The following is a 13,693-nucleotide window of genomic DNA, read 5'->3' as shown; positions in this document are numbered from 1 at the left end:
ATATAATACTTTTGAGGAAAAATGTAATACTTTTAAATCGAAATGTAAAAGTATTGTATTTTCCCTAAAAGTATTACATTTACCCTTATAAGTAACAAAAAATTTATTCCTGATTAGTATTACATTTGAGCATATAAGTATGACATTTGTTCATATAAGTGTTACACTTACATCTTGACCCGACCCGACCCGTCTCAGGGTGAGACGGGCTCACACAAATTTTTGCCTATTATTATTAGTGAATAGTGATAGAAATTTGTAAATACTCTAGTCAGCAAAGGATCATGATGAGGTAATTAACTAGCTTATGGTGTCTATAACTAACCCGATAAAAGATTACAGTGAGGTAAATTAACATAGGGTATCCATAATTAACCGGCTCAAAACAACAAGGTCAATAAGATTTTCCTATTAGTTGGAGGTTTGACTTGTGATGACCTTGTGCTTACTAAGTCAATAGTACAATTTGATCAATTTGGTTATGATTTCCCCTAGTACTAAGTCAATACTACTACTACTACAATTTGATCAATTTGGTTATGATTGTCCCTACTACTAAGTCAATTACTACTACGACTGATTATTTTCGTCACAAAATGAATTACAACAAGCGCCTGGAACCTACAGAGTGAATTTCGTCGGGAAAACTCAAAATTTTGTCTCATCAAAACGCAATTTGCGATGGAATTCTTCTATCGCAAATCATAATTTTTTTTTGTAGTGTACAAATAAATCAACTTAGGTATCAACTTAAACTGAGAAGGTCAATAAGCCGCCCACCACCGTATAAAAAATTAGCTAGGGTTACCTCTTATTATTATTATTATTATTATTATTATTATTATTATTATTTATTTATTTATTATGGGCATGGTTTGAATATTTAAAGCATTGTGGGTATGATCACATGCACCAAAATTCTCACTAATCATTGAAATTTGATCCTTTCTGGTGTGAAAGATTGTGATAGTAATTGCATATGCCCATCCAGTTTCCACCCACCATCCCGACACGTCTTCATTGCGAGTTTTGTCTGTTTATGGACCCTTATCACACCAAATCTGTGATTGCACTGTGGTCCAACGCATTGTCTGTTTATGTATCTACCATCAAACCACTAATTATACTTCCGTTTATGCCATTTTTTATTGATTATGATTTATGTGAAAGAGACACAACAAAATAAAAGATTCTATATCATGAACTAGGGTTCATATGATATTATGGACCCCGGATCAAAACGACAAGGTATAAAATTTTATAATACAAAATACAAAAAATCATAAAATAAAACAAATATACATTTTATATATTTAATTATTTTTCTAATATGATTTAGGTACGTAATTTGTGTTCATAAGCGTACAATTTCACAACAAAAAATACAAATATTCATAATATAAGACATAATTACTAATTTGTTTCATATACAAAATTCATAATTTTAAGATACAAAGTTTCATAACACAAGATACAAAAATTCACAACATAATACACATGCATCAGAGTTCACAATACACTATAAACCCTGGTCTATGATATAATGATGGGTAAAAGATATGATTATGTTAAAGACTACACAAAAAGTATGTAGCCCTTTTTCCCAACTACTACTATGCCATCCCAGCATTGAATGGCAGATCTAGAATGTCAATTCCAATCCCAAATCAATGGACTAATATGATAGATTGAAAAATTTTAAGACTAGGTAAAATTTTAACTCAATAAATATGAAATCGATAAGTCTAATGGTTCAAACATGTTAGCTTGATAGCCCGAACTACTTAAGGTTATTATTTATTTCACAAATGATAGATGTAGAACAAAATATACATAGAATTTATAGGTAAGCTCATTTTTAATTTTTAATTAAATTTTTAAATAAAATATTAATAATTTATTACGAAATAAAATATTTTTATGAAAATAAAAAAAATCTTAAAAGTTTTATTATAATTATCATATTACAGTGTAAATATATTATGGTAATCAATTTTAGTTTGAATATAATTTAGAAATGGATGTTATAGATTACTTGAATTATGTATAAGTTTGTATTTATTGCATACTATTTTTACACGCGCATTGCGTGGCTAATTTAATGTTCAATGTGTGTATTTTAATAAATAATTTAAAGTATATCAATGCAAAATTATATAGAAAAAATTTATTATAACTGACATGTTTAATTTGTATTTTTTTTAAAAACAATTATCTAAATACTTATTGTAGTTGGATAGTATTAGGTAGAACTACTCTTTGATTAAAATTATTCTAAATTTTGTTAATTAACTTTTACTTATGTTTATCATTATCTTCGTCTTCATTGCTTGTCCGCTTTTTTTTTTAGTTCAAGATTAACTAATTTTTTACCGAAGTTTAATTTGCACACACCCTTAGCCGCCAGAGCTAGTTTTCTTGCTATGTTGTAATTTAGTGCAATTTTAAAATATGTACGGAGTACATTTTAATATAATATCTTTAAAAATGTACATTTAAGTCAATGGTCCTACTTTTATGGCCAACTGGAACAGGTTCATTGTGACCCTTTCAGAATTGCTACATTCCAAAATGTATCTGACTAGTGACGACTGAGTAGATTTTTTATTATTTTTTTGGGAAAGAGTAGCTTTTATTTTAAAGTTCAACAATGACAGACAATTATTGTTCGTTTTGTCTTTTTGTTACACTTCATTTCTCTCTCTCTCTATATATATATATATATATATATCTCTGCCTCAAATGTCGCTGCATCTTCGATCGGTGCGATATACACCACTAATGTTAACAAAATACACAACTAGTATTAAAAAATGCACAACAATGAAAATGCACAAAAATATCAAAGAACACACAACACACTCAAAATAATAAACTATAACTCTCATGTCCCTAATTGTGCATTTCTGAACACTGTGTGGTGTATATTTGCATACCTAGTGGTGTGTTTTTTGGTGATGCGTACCTAATGGTACATATTTTTGTTGTGCATTTTCTAACATTGGGTGGTGTATATTTGTATATCTAGTGGTGCGGCCACACTGACGGCATGTTAAGACACGGCCACACTTGACCCCATTTGGGCGGAAGTCATTTTCCGTCATTTCATTTCAAAGAGGAAGATGACGTTTCCGGAGGAAACCATATCATGGTTTCTGCGTGGTTTTCGGCAGAAACCAAATGTGGTTTCCGCCGGAAACCGAGAGTGGGTTTTATTTTTTTATTTTTTTTTACTTTTAATTAAAAATACTAGTTTTAATATAATTAGAAATATTTTAATATTTTAAATAAAATAATAAAAATATATAATTATACAATTCTACTCATTTTCTAGAAAACGAACCAAACACACAAGACAATTTTTCAAAATACATCCAAACACTGAAAATGAATCTATTTTTTGGAAAATAACTCATTTTCCAAAAAATATTTTTCAGAAGTCATTTTCTTGCTTTTTAAACACTCTCTAAGTATAATCTCTTCATATAAGTGTTGTTTTTTTAATGATGTGGTGCTTGTGCTTTTATATGCCGATTTTATTTTCTTTAATTTTAAAGAATTTAATTCCTAATTGATCCAAACTTAATTTACTCCAATCCGAACGGTCGTGGAGTATCCACCGCACACATATTTCATATTTGGTCTGCCGATAGCGCGTGTGTAGATGTGGAGATCGGCGAACCACGGTGCAACATTCCATGCCGTCACCTCATTTCAATAATGATTGGTTTTTGTTGAGCCAGCATCGTTCCACAGTACCAACAAGTGTACTGTTAATCGTCTCATTCGACGGCGTTTGTTAACCTTCCTCTTTTTTTTTCTCAGTAGTCCAAGATTTCTTTATCTGTCGTTAACCTAAGTTCGCTATCAACTTGTCGGTTTGTAATCATAAAGTTGGGAGTATGCATGCATTTACCCGGCATCTGGGCGTGATGGGAATGATCCAAGAATTCGGGGCTTCATTGGTAGGGACACGATGCTACTACTTTATATATATATATATATATATATATATAGTTTGATTTATAAATTATAAATAACTTATGCACAAACTCAATAATGTTGGTTTATACTAGATATTTTTTAAGTCGGATATTATATTATAATTAAATATAATTGTCACAAAATATAAAAGAGTTAATTTCGTTTTCAAAGTCCTAGATTTATAGGGGTAATCCACTTTTAGTCTCTTTTTATTAGAATATTTACATTTGATCATAGTATTATTGTGGGATAATCATTTTTTGTCCTCAGTCAATAAAATCGTTGAAATGACGTTAAATAAATGACATTTTGATTGCGGAGGAACAAAGCACATTTGTTGGTAAACCTACAATACATGCAGATGACGTACAATGAAGCAGTGCGAACAAAAGAATGGGCATGGTTATAATTGAAGTTAATTTAGAATACTCGATTATACAATAGTTATATCATGGACTAGCGTTTCAGTTATCATGATTAATGGGTGTCTTTTCATTTTTCAAAAATCCATCACACCGAACATGTTTCTAAACATTAAACTTTGACTTTCTGAATATACATAAACATGTTATGAACATGTAACAAAGTCAATGTTATAGTGTCTAGTTTACGAACATTAAGTTTTGAGTTTATGAACATAAAATGTCTAGTTTCTAAACATTAAGCTTTGAGTTTCTAAATATACCGTGTCTAGTTTTTGAACATTAAGCCAAGCTTTGAGTTTTTTAACATAGAGTGTCTAGTTTCTGAACATTAAATTTTGAGTTTCTAAACATATAAATGGTTAACGCCATTAGCAATAAAATGAAAGCAAAAAACAAACAAAAATTTTGACAAAAAATGACATTATTTTAGACCAGGTTCACCTTACAAGGTGAACCCTAGTCCACGATATAATTTCCACGGATCAATCATTATTGCGTGGACTGCGGTCTACACAACTGTGTGGACCACGGTCCAAAAACACATAAAGTACTTTATTTGAACTCATAAAATACATTATTCTAACACATAAAATACATTATTCTAACTCATAAAATACATTATATTACCTCAGAAATTTCATTATTCTAACATATAAAGTACATTATTTTACTCCAATAATTTCATTATTCTAACACATAAAGTACATTATTCTAACTCATAAAATACATTATTTTACCTCAAAATGTTTATTATTCTATCACGTGCGCATAACAAAAAGAAAAATTTAACATCAAAACGACGTCATTTTAAACGGCGATCAACACAACTGCGTGGACCATAATTTGTCCCATATGGCATACTAATAACTAATGAGACTATAGCAAGCACAAGGCCCAAAAAGAAATTAAACTTGCCCAATGCTGCCTTTATGAATACAACTGAAACATAAAAGAAATTTGTCTGCATGGGCCATTCAACGATAAATGAATGGTTGAATGGCCCATCAAACAGTTAGTTTGTTTGGGTGTTTGTTTATTATTATTGTTCAGAATCATCAGAGAATGAATGTATGGAGTATTACATGTTGCTTTCCATTAACATAAAACTCCTAACAATGAATTACATTTGTGCAAGACTGTCTCACAAATCTTAATCCGTAACACGAATTGAATGGATAGTAACGAATCTGATTGACCAGGCTACCAAGTGTTGGAATATGAACCTTTCACGGGAGAAGTTCCTAAATCGTGACATAAACTTAATCACCAAAATTCTGGTGACTAGCGAGTTTGAAGATGTTTACGGACCGAGACCGAGCTACCAAGAGTTGAAATATGAACCAGGATGTTTTCTTGCTGCTAAAAATGGCTTGGTTAATGGCCTTAATGACCCCCATTTAGCATAATCATTAGGCGTTAAGGAAGCTTTGACATGGCTGAAGGAAGATGACTAGCAGATTGCCTTAATGTTGTTCACCTTCTAAATACTCCATCACAAGACTTCTCTTACCCAACTGTGTCATTGAGGATTGTCTCAAGTTAGCAAGGCACTTTAAGTCAGTATCCTTTAAATTTATTCATCGATCAGCAAATGTGTTAGTCCATTCCCTAATTAGGGTTGCAGGCTCTTAGCTCGCTTGATCGATCCTATTGTCAATCGATCTATTGTTCCACCTTGAATTCATCACTTTTTCCTGTTAATCTAATTCTCTGAGTTGATTTTATTTCAAAAATATAAATAAAAATAAAATTGATCCCTTGTGTAAGAATCCTGGGCAATCATGCTCGAATAGTTATGCATGTAGCAATATACACCCAACACATCTCTACTTTAAGTATACAACTACATACATAAAGTCATTACTTTTAAGTACATAAATCACTATATTATTATTGGTAATAAAATTACTGTATGTCCATCAAATCATTACTATAAGTTGATTACAAATCATTATAATGATATATTTAAAAAATAATATATATCAAGGTATGTGTCATTTAAAATATCTCAACTAGATATTTTTAACGATATATTTATATATTGATTTTATTTATATATACGAAGAAATAAATAATAATATGGTTAACTGATAATAGGTCAATTTGTCAATTTTAAATTTACAATATAATATTATTTTTATGTATATGAATATTTCATGTTATGTTTGTTATTCATTGGTCAAACCAATTCAATACTTATTTTTAAATTTAATTTTTAATATTTAATAGTACTTTTAATATGGTATATTGAATTAAAAATAATTTCAGTCAAGCTTTTTTTTAGGGAGAAGGGAGGGGGAAACCCGAGACTCTAATGGCTTATACAGTGGTTTTTGCTCACTGCAATCTCTAGTCTTTTTTTTCAAACTTTACCACTGTGACCAGTTGAATTGTCCATCCAGACACTCTCCAATGTATTATCTAAAATAGCAAATGGAGGCTCTTGAAACTCAATCCAGTCACAGTTCCTACGCGAAGTGAACTTGGCTAACTAGTCCGCGATTTCATTCCGATCTCGTGGGACTTGCAAGTTCATAGGGTCTAAGGGGCATTGTCCTTTTCTATAACCAACTAAGTCTTTGTAACGGAACGACGTATAAAATGGGAGGGAGAGAGTATTATTTTTGTGTATATGACCCACGATATAATTTGTTATGATAAAGTTTTCCCACGGGGAGACCACGTGTATACATGTATGTATATGTGGGAAATTAATAGAATAAAAGACAGCTCCATTATCTCAGAAACTAATCAACTATATAAAACCTGCAGCTATCTAGCATGCTGCTCTATCTGCAACCTTAGATTGGTCAGGCTAAGGTTTCGGTTCGTTTGTCTTGCATTTTGGTGATATCCACCTACGTATATTAGCTAGCTAGGCAAGGTGGCCTTGCCAGTTTCCATGGCTGATTCGTCGTCTTCAGAGCCGCCGTCGGGAGTGAAAAAGGGGGCCTGGACGGAACAGGAAGATAATCTGTTGAGGAAGTGCATTCACAGATATGGTGAAGGAAAATGGCATCTAGTTCCCGTTAGAGCTGGTAAGTGGTAATAATGTACGTCGTTATACCGTGGACCATGGGTTATGGCTGATACTGCAGTTGTATTGAAAGGATACTGCAGTTGTGTTGAAAGGGAACTGCAATTGCGCGGAACAGAAACTGCAGTTGTGTTGAACGGATACTGCAGTTGTGTTGAACGACCTCTATTTCGTGCAACTGCATTTTCCTTTCAACACAACTGCAGTATCTTTTCAATACAACTGCAGCATCCGTTCAACACAACTGCAGTATAAGCCATGACCATGGTCCCCGTGGTCCACAGGATAATTAGCCAATAATGTATATCAATTAAACACTTCCATCACTAATTCATGCATGAATATGTATGTATATGTGACAAATTTTAAGTGTCTGAAGGGTACGGTTGAATTGAAGTATTGTTATCTTTGTAATGTATATATGTTTACCCACAAGTAAATCATGAACGCATCTCTTTATTTTCAACAGGCCTCAATAGGTGCAGGAAAAGTTGCAGGTTAAGATGGCTGAACTATCTCCGTCCCGATATAAAGAGAGGCGACTTCAATTTGGATGAAATTGATCTTATCATGCGCCTACATAAACTCTTAGGCAATAGGTAAGTGCAGTTTATTTTTTTGGTTTGCAGGTGCTATTACATACTCATTGTACACATTCGAGTAGACTGTGAGCTAGTTTACCTTAAACCCAAAAATGTATAAACTTCAATGTTAAATTAAACATATTATAAAGTTACCAAATTAGGTGTCTTGTGGGCAAGCAAATTAGGTGTCATTTTTAACTAATTAAGTCAATTTTGCCATATTATTTATGGACTACATTACAAATGAGAATGACTGATTTTTCCACTTTTAATTCTTTATTTTTAAAAAATTAAATTTTTAATTAAGAGGAAATTAAATACATAATGTCTTCATGTAGAAGTTAAATGGGAACTTATTTTTCTTTAGAAAAATTATATCTTTTTGGTCCAAAAGTTATGCGTATGATAGGATGTAGATTTATTCATTGAGTTATATGTGTGACCATCTTTAATCACTAAGTTATGCGTGAAGTAGTGATTTTAGTTGTTTGAAGACTATATCTGTTACCAATATGTCATTTAATAAAGTGATTGAATTCATCCTTCAGAACTAAAATTGACACTTACACATAATTTAGAGGTTAAAAATAATTGTTTATATAACTCATAAACTAAAGGGGATGTATTCAATCATGACTTTCATAGAATTTTAAAGACTTTTATGAACTTTAAAAGTTTGGAGGTATTCAATTCAAACTTTTAGAGAGTATTTAAAAGTCATGCGGTATTCGATCAAGATTTTTAAAGAGTTTTTAAAAGTCATGTGGTATTCAATTAAAACTTTTAAAGAATCTTTAAAAGTCATGTGGTATTCAAAAAGTTATGAATTTGTAAGAACTTTTTAATTTTAGAACTTCTGTAGACTTTTATATACTTTTCTTTCTCAAATATAAATAGTTGAAATCCAACCTCCAACCCCAAGATTTCAAAATTTTCTTTCTACCAACACTAAAGGTTTTTTTTTTCTCTCTCTCTCTCTATTTAAACTATATTTTTTCTCCTTATTTAAAATTTTAAACTTTATAAACCTTATACCTAAATTCAATAAATTATTTTTTCTTCATTATCCTATATTTTCTACATACCTAAACTCTACCAATTTTTTTCTCTCTCCTAAACTTTACCATCTTCCTCTAAAAATTCAATAAATTACTTTTTTCTTCATTATCCTATATTGTTGCTTGTATATTTTAATTTTTTTCTATGAACTTTTTATCCCTAACTTCTAAACTTTTTCTTCTAAATACATGAACAGAGTAAATTTTTTTTATCTATCACCGTCAACTTTTACTATATGTTTCATAATATTCATATGTTTATTCGTAATATATTTTTTCTTTTTTCTTTTTAACAACATGCTATTACGAATAGTGAACTATTGTTTGCAATAGCAATTTGAAGCTACAAAGAGAAGCATCTTGTTGTTGTTAGCAGTCCTATATTGTTATTGCAAATAATAGCTCTTTACTTGATACCTAGCAGTATATCAAATATAATTTTTATATATATTATTAATTTTTTTTATTTTATGCAACTAGTAATTATATTTTTTTAAATATTAATTTCTCAAGAAAAAGTAATTATATTTTTAAATATTTTATTTGAACAATTCTATAATTATAAATTTTAGTGTTTAATATTGTTATGAATTGCTTATGAAAGTTTGTAAGGATGTATTCAATTTAGAATTTTAATGACTTTTGTAGACTTTTTAAAATAAAAAAGTTGATAAAAGTTTATGCAAGTTTTTTATACAGACTTTTATACAGTCTTACAAAATTTTAAAAAGTTTTGAATGACTCTATGAAAGTCAATAAAAATTTATTAAAATCTATCATTTTAAAAGTTTTTAAAAATCTACAAAAGTCATGATTGAATGCACCGTATAAGTTTGTATCATACCATAACAAATTATCAAAAGTGTAATTTTCTTTTTTTTTCTTCTTTAAGTATGTTTGTTAGTTTTGTGTGTAGGTGGTCGCTTATCGCCGGTAGAATTCCGGGAAGAACAGCTAACGACGTGAAAAATCTGTGGAACACGCGCCTTCAGAAGAAGACAATTGCTAATAATACACCTTCTTCTGGGCAAGAAACATGGAAGGACAAAGCTCCGAAAACCACGGAAAACACCGCCGTCATTAGACCTCGACCTCGGAGATTCGCGATGACCTCCTCATCTCGAACGTTGCCGATCACCGGAAAAACTACCATTGTTACCAGCGAAGTAGTTCAACTCCCGCCGCCGGCAGAGGCGGCGGAATCAACGTCGGAGCCGCGGCTAATCGAAAATGTAGATCCAAAAAGCATGCCGGGAGAAACAGAAACCTCGGACGACTTAGGGCAGTGGTTGGATGATTTTCTCTTCGATATGGAATTCGACGGTGATGGAATGGCGTGCATGCAAGAAGGACAAATCGAATGGTGTGATTTTCACATAGATTCGGACCTTTTGGACCTTTTGAGCTAAGCCTACATGATAACACTAATAAGTTCCTTTAGCTAAAAGATGTCTTTGTAAAAAACTTGTGTGAGAACGTCTCACGGATCTTTATTCGTGAAACGAGTCGTGTCAATATAAATTGACCCGTCTTAAGATCTGTTAGACGGTATCACACAAGTGTGACCAAAGTCTTTTATTTTCTTAATTTAGCTTTAAATGTGTAGGGGAAAATGATATTTTTCCACTTGAATTATAAAGAAGTAGCACATTATTACTAATTATATCATCACCTTTTTTCGCTCAATTATTTACCAAGTGGCTATTTTCGTTATGAAGTTCTATTAGAATTTGGTTTTAAAATGCCACTAAGAGATAATTGATGGATAAAAAGTTGGGGCGGTATAATTGAGGGATCGGATAAACCGTGTTATTTCTTTATAATTCAGAGATTAAAAGGTATCATTTTCAATATGTAATTTTTTATTATTATTATGTGAACTTTTACGCCATTGAGTTTAATTTGCAATTAAAATGTAGCTAGACAATTATTGTCAACGACATTTTCTTGGTTTAGTTTGTGATAGAAGGTCTTCCTATTGCGCTCTAGCTACTTTCCTTTCTTATGTAATTTACAGACTATTACACATGAGTGGTGTTTATCAGGGTACGTACACCCTATAATTACGTACAATGGGTTTCTCTCCTCATAAATAAAAAAATAGATCAGAGTAGACAATTGTTATTGTAATTATCACTATTTTAGTGTTAATACTATTTTAATTTGGGTTCTATGACATTTTTCTTTTTAAAATTTTGTTTAAATATTTATTTAGTGATGTATGATTATTAAGTGAACTTTCACGTGGTTGAATAATATGAAATTAAAATGTAGCCAGTTGTTAATAAGTATGCTTACATGCATGGTTTTAGCAGATGTCAAATCAATAAATAAAAGGTTTACTTTTTAAGTTCGACACTCAATCTTTTGTTATAAAAAATATTTTTTTTAAAATATAAATTCACAGAACTGTCATTGGAGTTAACCTGATTTTAAATTAAATTATTGATTAATGATGAAGTTAATGATGTTATATGAGTGCATTTACTAACGGAAAAACTTTTCTATTTTTTAGAGAAGAAAATTTTAAAAATATTAATTATAAATAAAAATTTACTATACATTTTGAAAAAAAAAATGGAGAAGAGATTCAAGAGAAGATGGGAGAAAGAATATTTGGAGAATTGAAATAAATGAAGTTATAAGCTTGAACTCTTTAATTTGGTAATATTTATAAATTAAAAGAAAAGCTTATAAATTGTTATGATAAAATGTTTACTACTATGATAAAGGTTGTGTTAAGTTTAATGTAGACGCGACTCTCCAGGTTTCTGCTCAACAATCTCCTCCTAACACCTGTCAATCTCAACTATACTTCCTAACATGTTTTCAATCAGATTTGAACTCATGACCTATTCTGAATATGTTATTGGGGTGACTTACTTACGATTTTAGTAGTTGCAAGTCTTTTGTTGATATATATATATATATATATATAGAGAGAGAGAGAGAGAGAGAGAGAGAGATAGATGATCATGTGAAACAATTGTCTGAGGTGAGAAATAGGATGTAATTATATTCGTAGATTGAGTCCAAACCAAGGGTTCAAATTGGATTTTTTTATTAAAAAAAAAAAACACAGTGGTATTATTGTAATTTTGTGTAAGTTTTTTTTTGTCTTCCAGTGTACATTGTTCTTTTTTCCAGTGCACATTATTATGCTATACAGTGCACATTGTTCTTTCTTCCAGTGCACATTGTTATGTCATATAGTGCACATTAATCCTTCTTCCAGTGCACATTGTTATGTCATACAGTGCACATTGTTCCTTCTTCTAGAGCATATTGTTGTGCCTTACAGTGCACATTGTTCCTTCTTCCCGAGCACATTGTTGTGTCTTCCAGAGCATTTTTTTTTTAAAAAAAATTGTAGATGACGAACGTTTTTTTTTAAAGATCAATTAATCTTGATCACTAATTACTAATTTGAGTTGAATATTGTTTGTTTGTTTATTATTTATGGTCGTTTATGATTTGTGTTGAAGATCTTATATTAAATTTAATTTTTTCAATAATTATTTCACATCTTTGTGTCTCTATTACACATTTTTTGCCTTCTAATGCACATTGAGGTGATATAAAAGAAACCTCTCATTGAGGTGTTGGCCATTGCCAACATGATCTGAAAGCAGGAGGCCTACTTCAAGCTAGCAGCTAAGTCAGAATCGTTGTCCTGGTGACCAGCAAACTTCCAAGAAAAATGTACCTCAATGATTTCAAAAATATTCAAAACATTACCACACGTAAATGCGTTTGCTAATCATAAAAATTCTTCATTTTTATGAATAAAACAATTTTTTTTTAAAGTATAGATCAGAAATTCAGAATACGCAGCCATAATCCATAATCAAAATATTTTTCAAGATATCTATTAATTTACTAAACATGACTTAGAAAGTTTTTTTTTTTTTTTAAATTATCACCATTAAAAAATAATTATATCAAATTTCCTTTTCATATGGACGTAGGGTATCTCTGATGTTCACCCATCTTAAGCTAAAAAAGAAACATCAAAAAATTCATTAAATCAAATGCTCATTACAAGAAGGAATAGAATAAATCCAACTAGAAGGACCAGGTTGGGAACGATTCGCCCCATCAACTGCATGGTAAGCTTATTCTAGAAGTCTGATCTAGGAATAAAACCAATTGACACTACTTCAAAGCAATGGCGGATCCAAAAAAATTTTCCAGTGGGGCGAAACACATGGTTGAAAAAATACTCCTCATACGCTTAGGCGGCAATTAATCAGTGCTTATGTATTTTTTTATTTTATTTTTTATTTTTAAAAAAAATATTTAAAAATATTTAATTTTTTAACACTAATAATTATAAATTCTTTAATACTTTAATAGTTAATACTAAAATATTAAAAATTGCAACCCTAGATGAGATTTTTGCAGCACTGGCGAAACATTAAAACAAAAGAAATAGTCATAAATATTGTTATTAGATATAGGCTAAAAATAAAACACATCATAACTTTATAAAAATATTTATAACAAAATATGAAACACGATTAATTTGATAAAATAATACAAATAGAAAACACATTATAAATTACAAATCTCTTTATTAATTTTTAAAAAAATATATATAAAGTA

The 13,693-nt window shown here is 30.4% G+C and overlaps 1 protein-coding gene across 1 annotated transcript; it reads left to right on the top strand.

Annotated features, from left to right (window-relative positions):
* The first annotated feature begins 7,246 nt into the window (after positions 1 to 7,246).
* LOC116000345 (transcription factor MYB75-like) lies at positions 7,247 to 10,708 on the top strand. The gene is made up of 3 exons (XM_031240412.1): positions 7,247 to 7,447; positions 7,916 to 8,045; positions 10,005 to 10,708. Exons 1-3 carry the CDS (start codon positions 7,312 to 7,314, stop codon positions 10,495 to 10,497), a joined length of 759 nt encoding a protein of 252 aa, XP_031096272.1. The 5' UTR covers positions 7,247 to 7,311; the 3' UTR covers positions 10,498 to 10,708.
* The last annotated feature ends 2,985 nt before the right edge of the window (positions 10,709 to 13,693 follow it).

The sequence above is a fragment of the Ipomoea triloba genome, chromosome 12 (assembly GCF_003576645.1).
Source record: "Ipomoea triloba cultivar NCNSP0323 chromosome 12, ASM357664v1".
NCBI lineage: Eukaryota > Viridiplantae > Streptophyta > Magnoliopsida > Solanales > Convolvulaceae > Ipomoea > Ipomoea triloba.
The sequence above is the reverse complement of the archived record's forward strand: the minus strand, read 5'-3'. Positions and strand labels throughout refer to the sequence as shown.

What these genes read in the sequence shown, in the direction of transcription:
- LOC116000345 (XM_031240412.1), top strand. Translation starts at nt 7,312, where the DNA reads ATGGCTGATTCGTCGTCTTCAGAGCCGCCGTCGGGAGTGAAAAAGGGG. An exon ending in TCTAGTTCCCGTTAGAGCTG is followed by an intron (nt 7,448 to 7,915) that starts GTAAGTGGTAAT and finishes TATTTTCAACAG; the next exon opens with GCCTCAATAGGTGCAGGAAA. An exon ending in CATAAACTCTTAGGCAATAG is followed by an intron (nt 8,046 to 10,004) that starts GTAAGTGCAGTT and finishes TTTTGTGTGTAG; the next exon opens with GTGGTCGCTTATCGCCGGTA.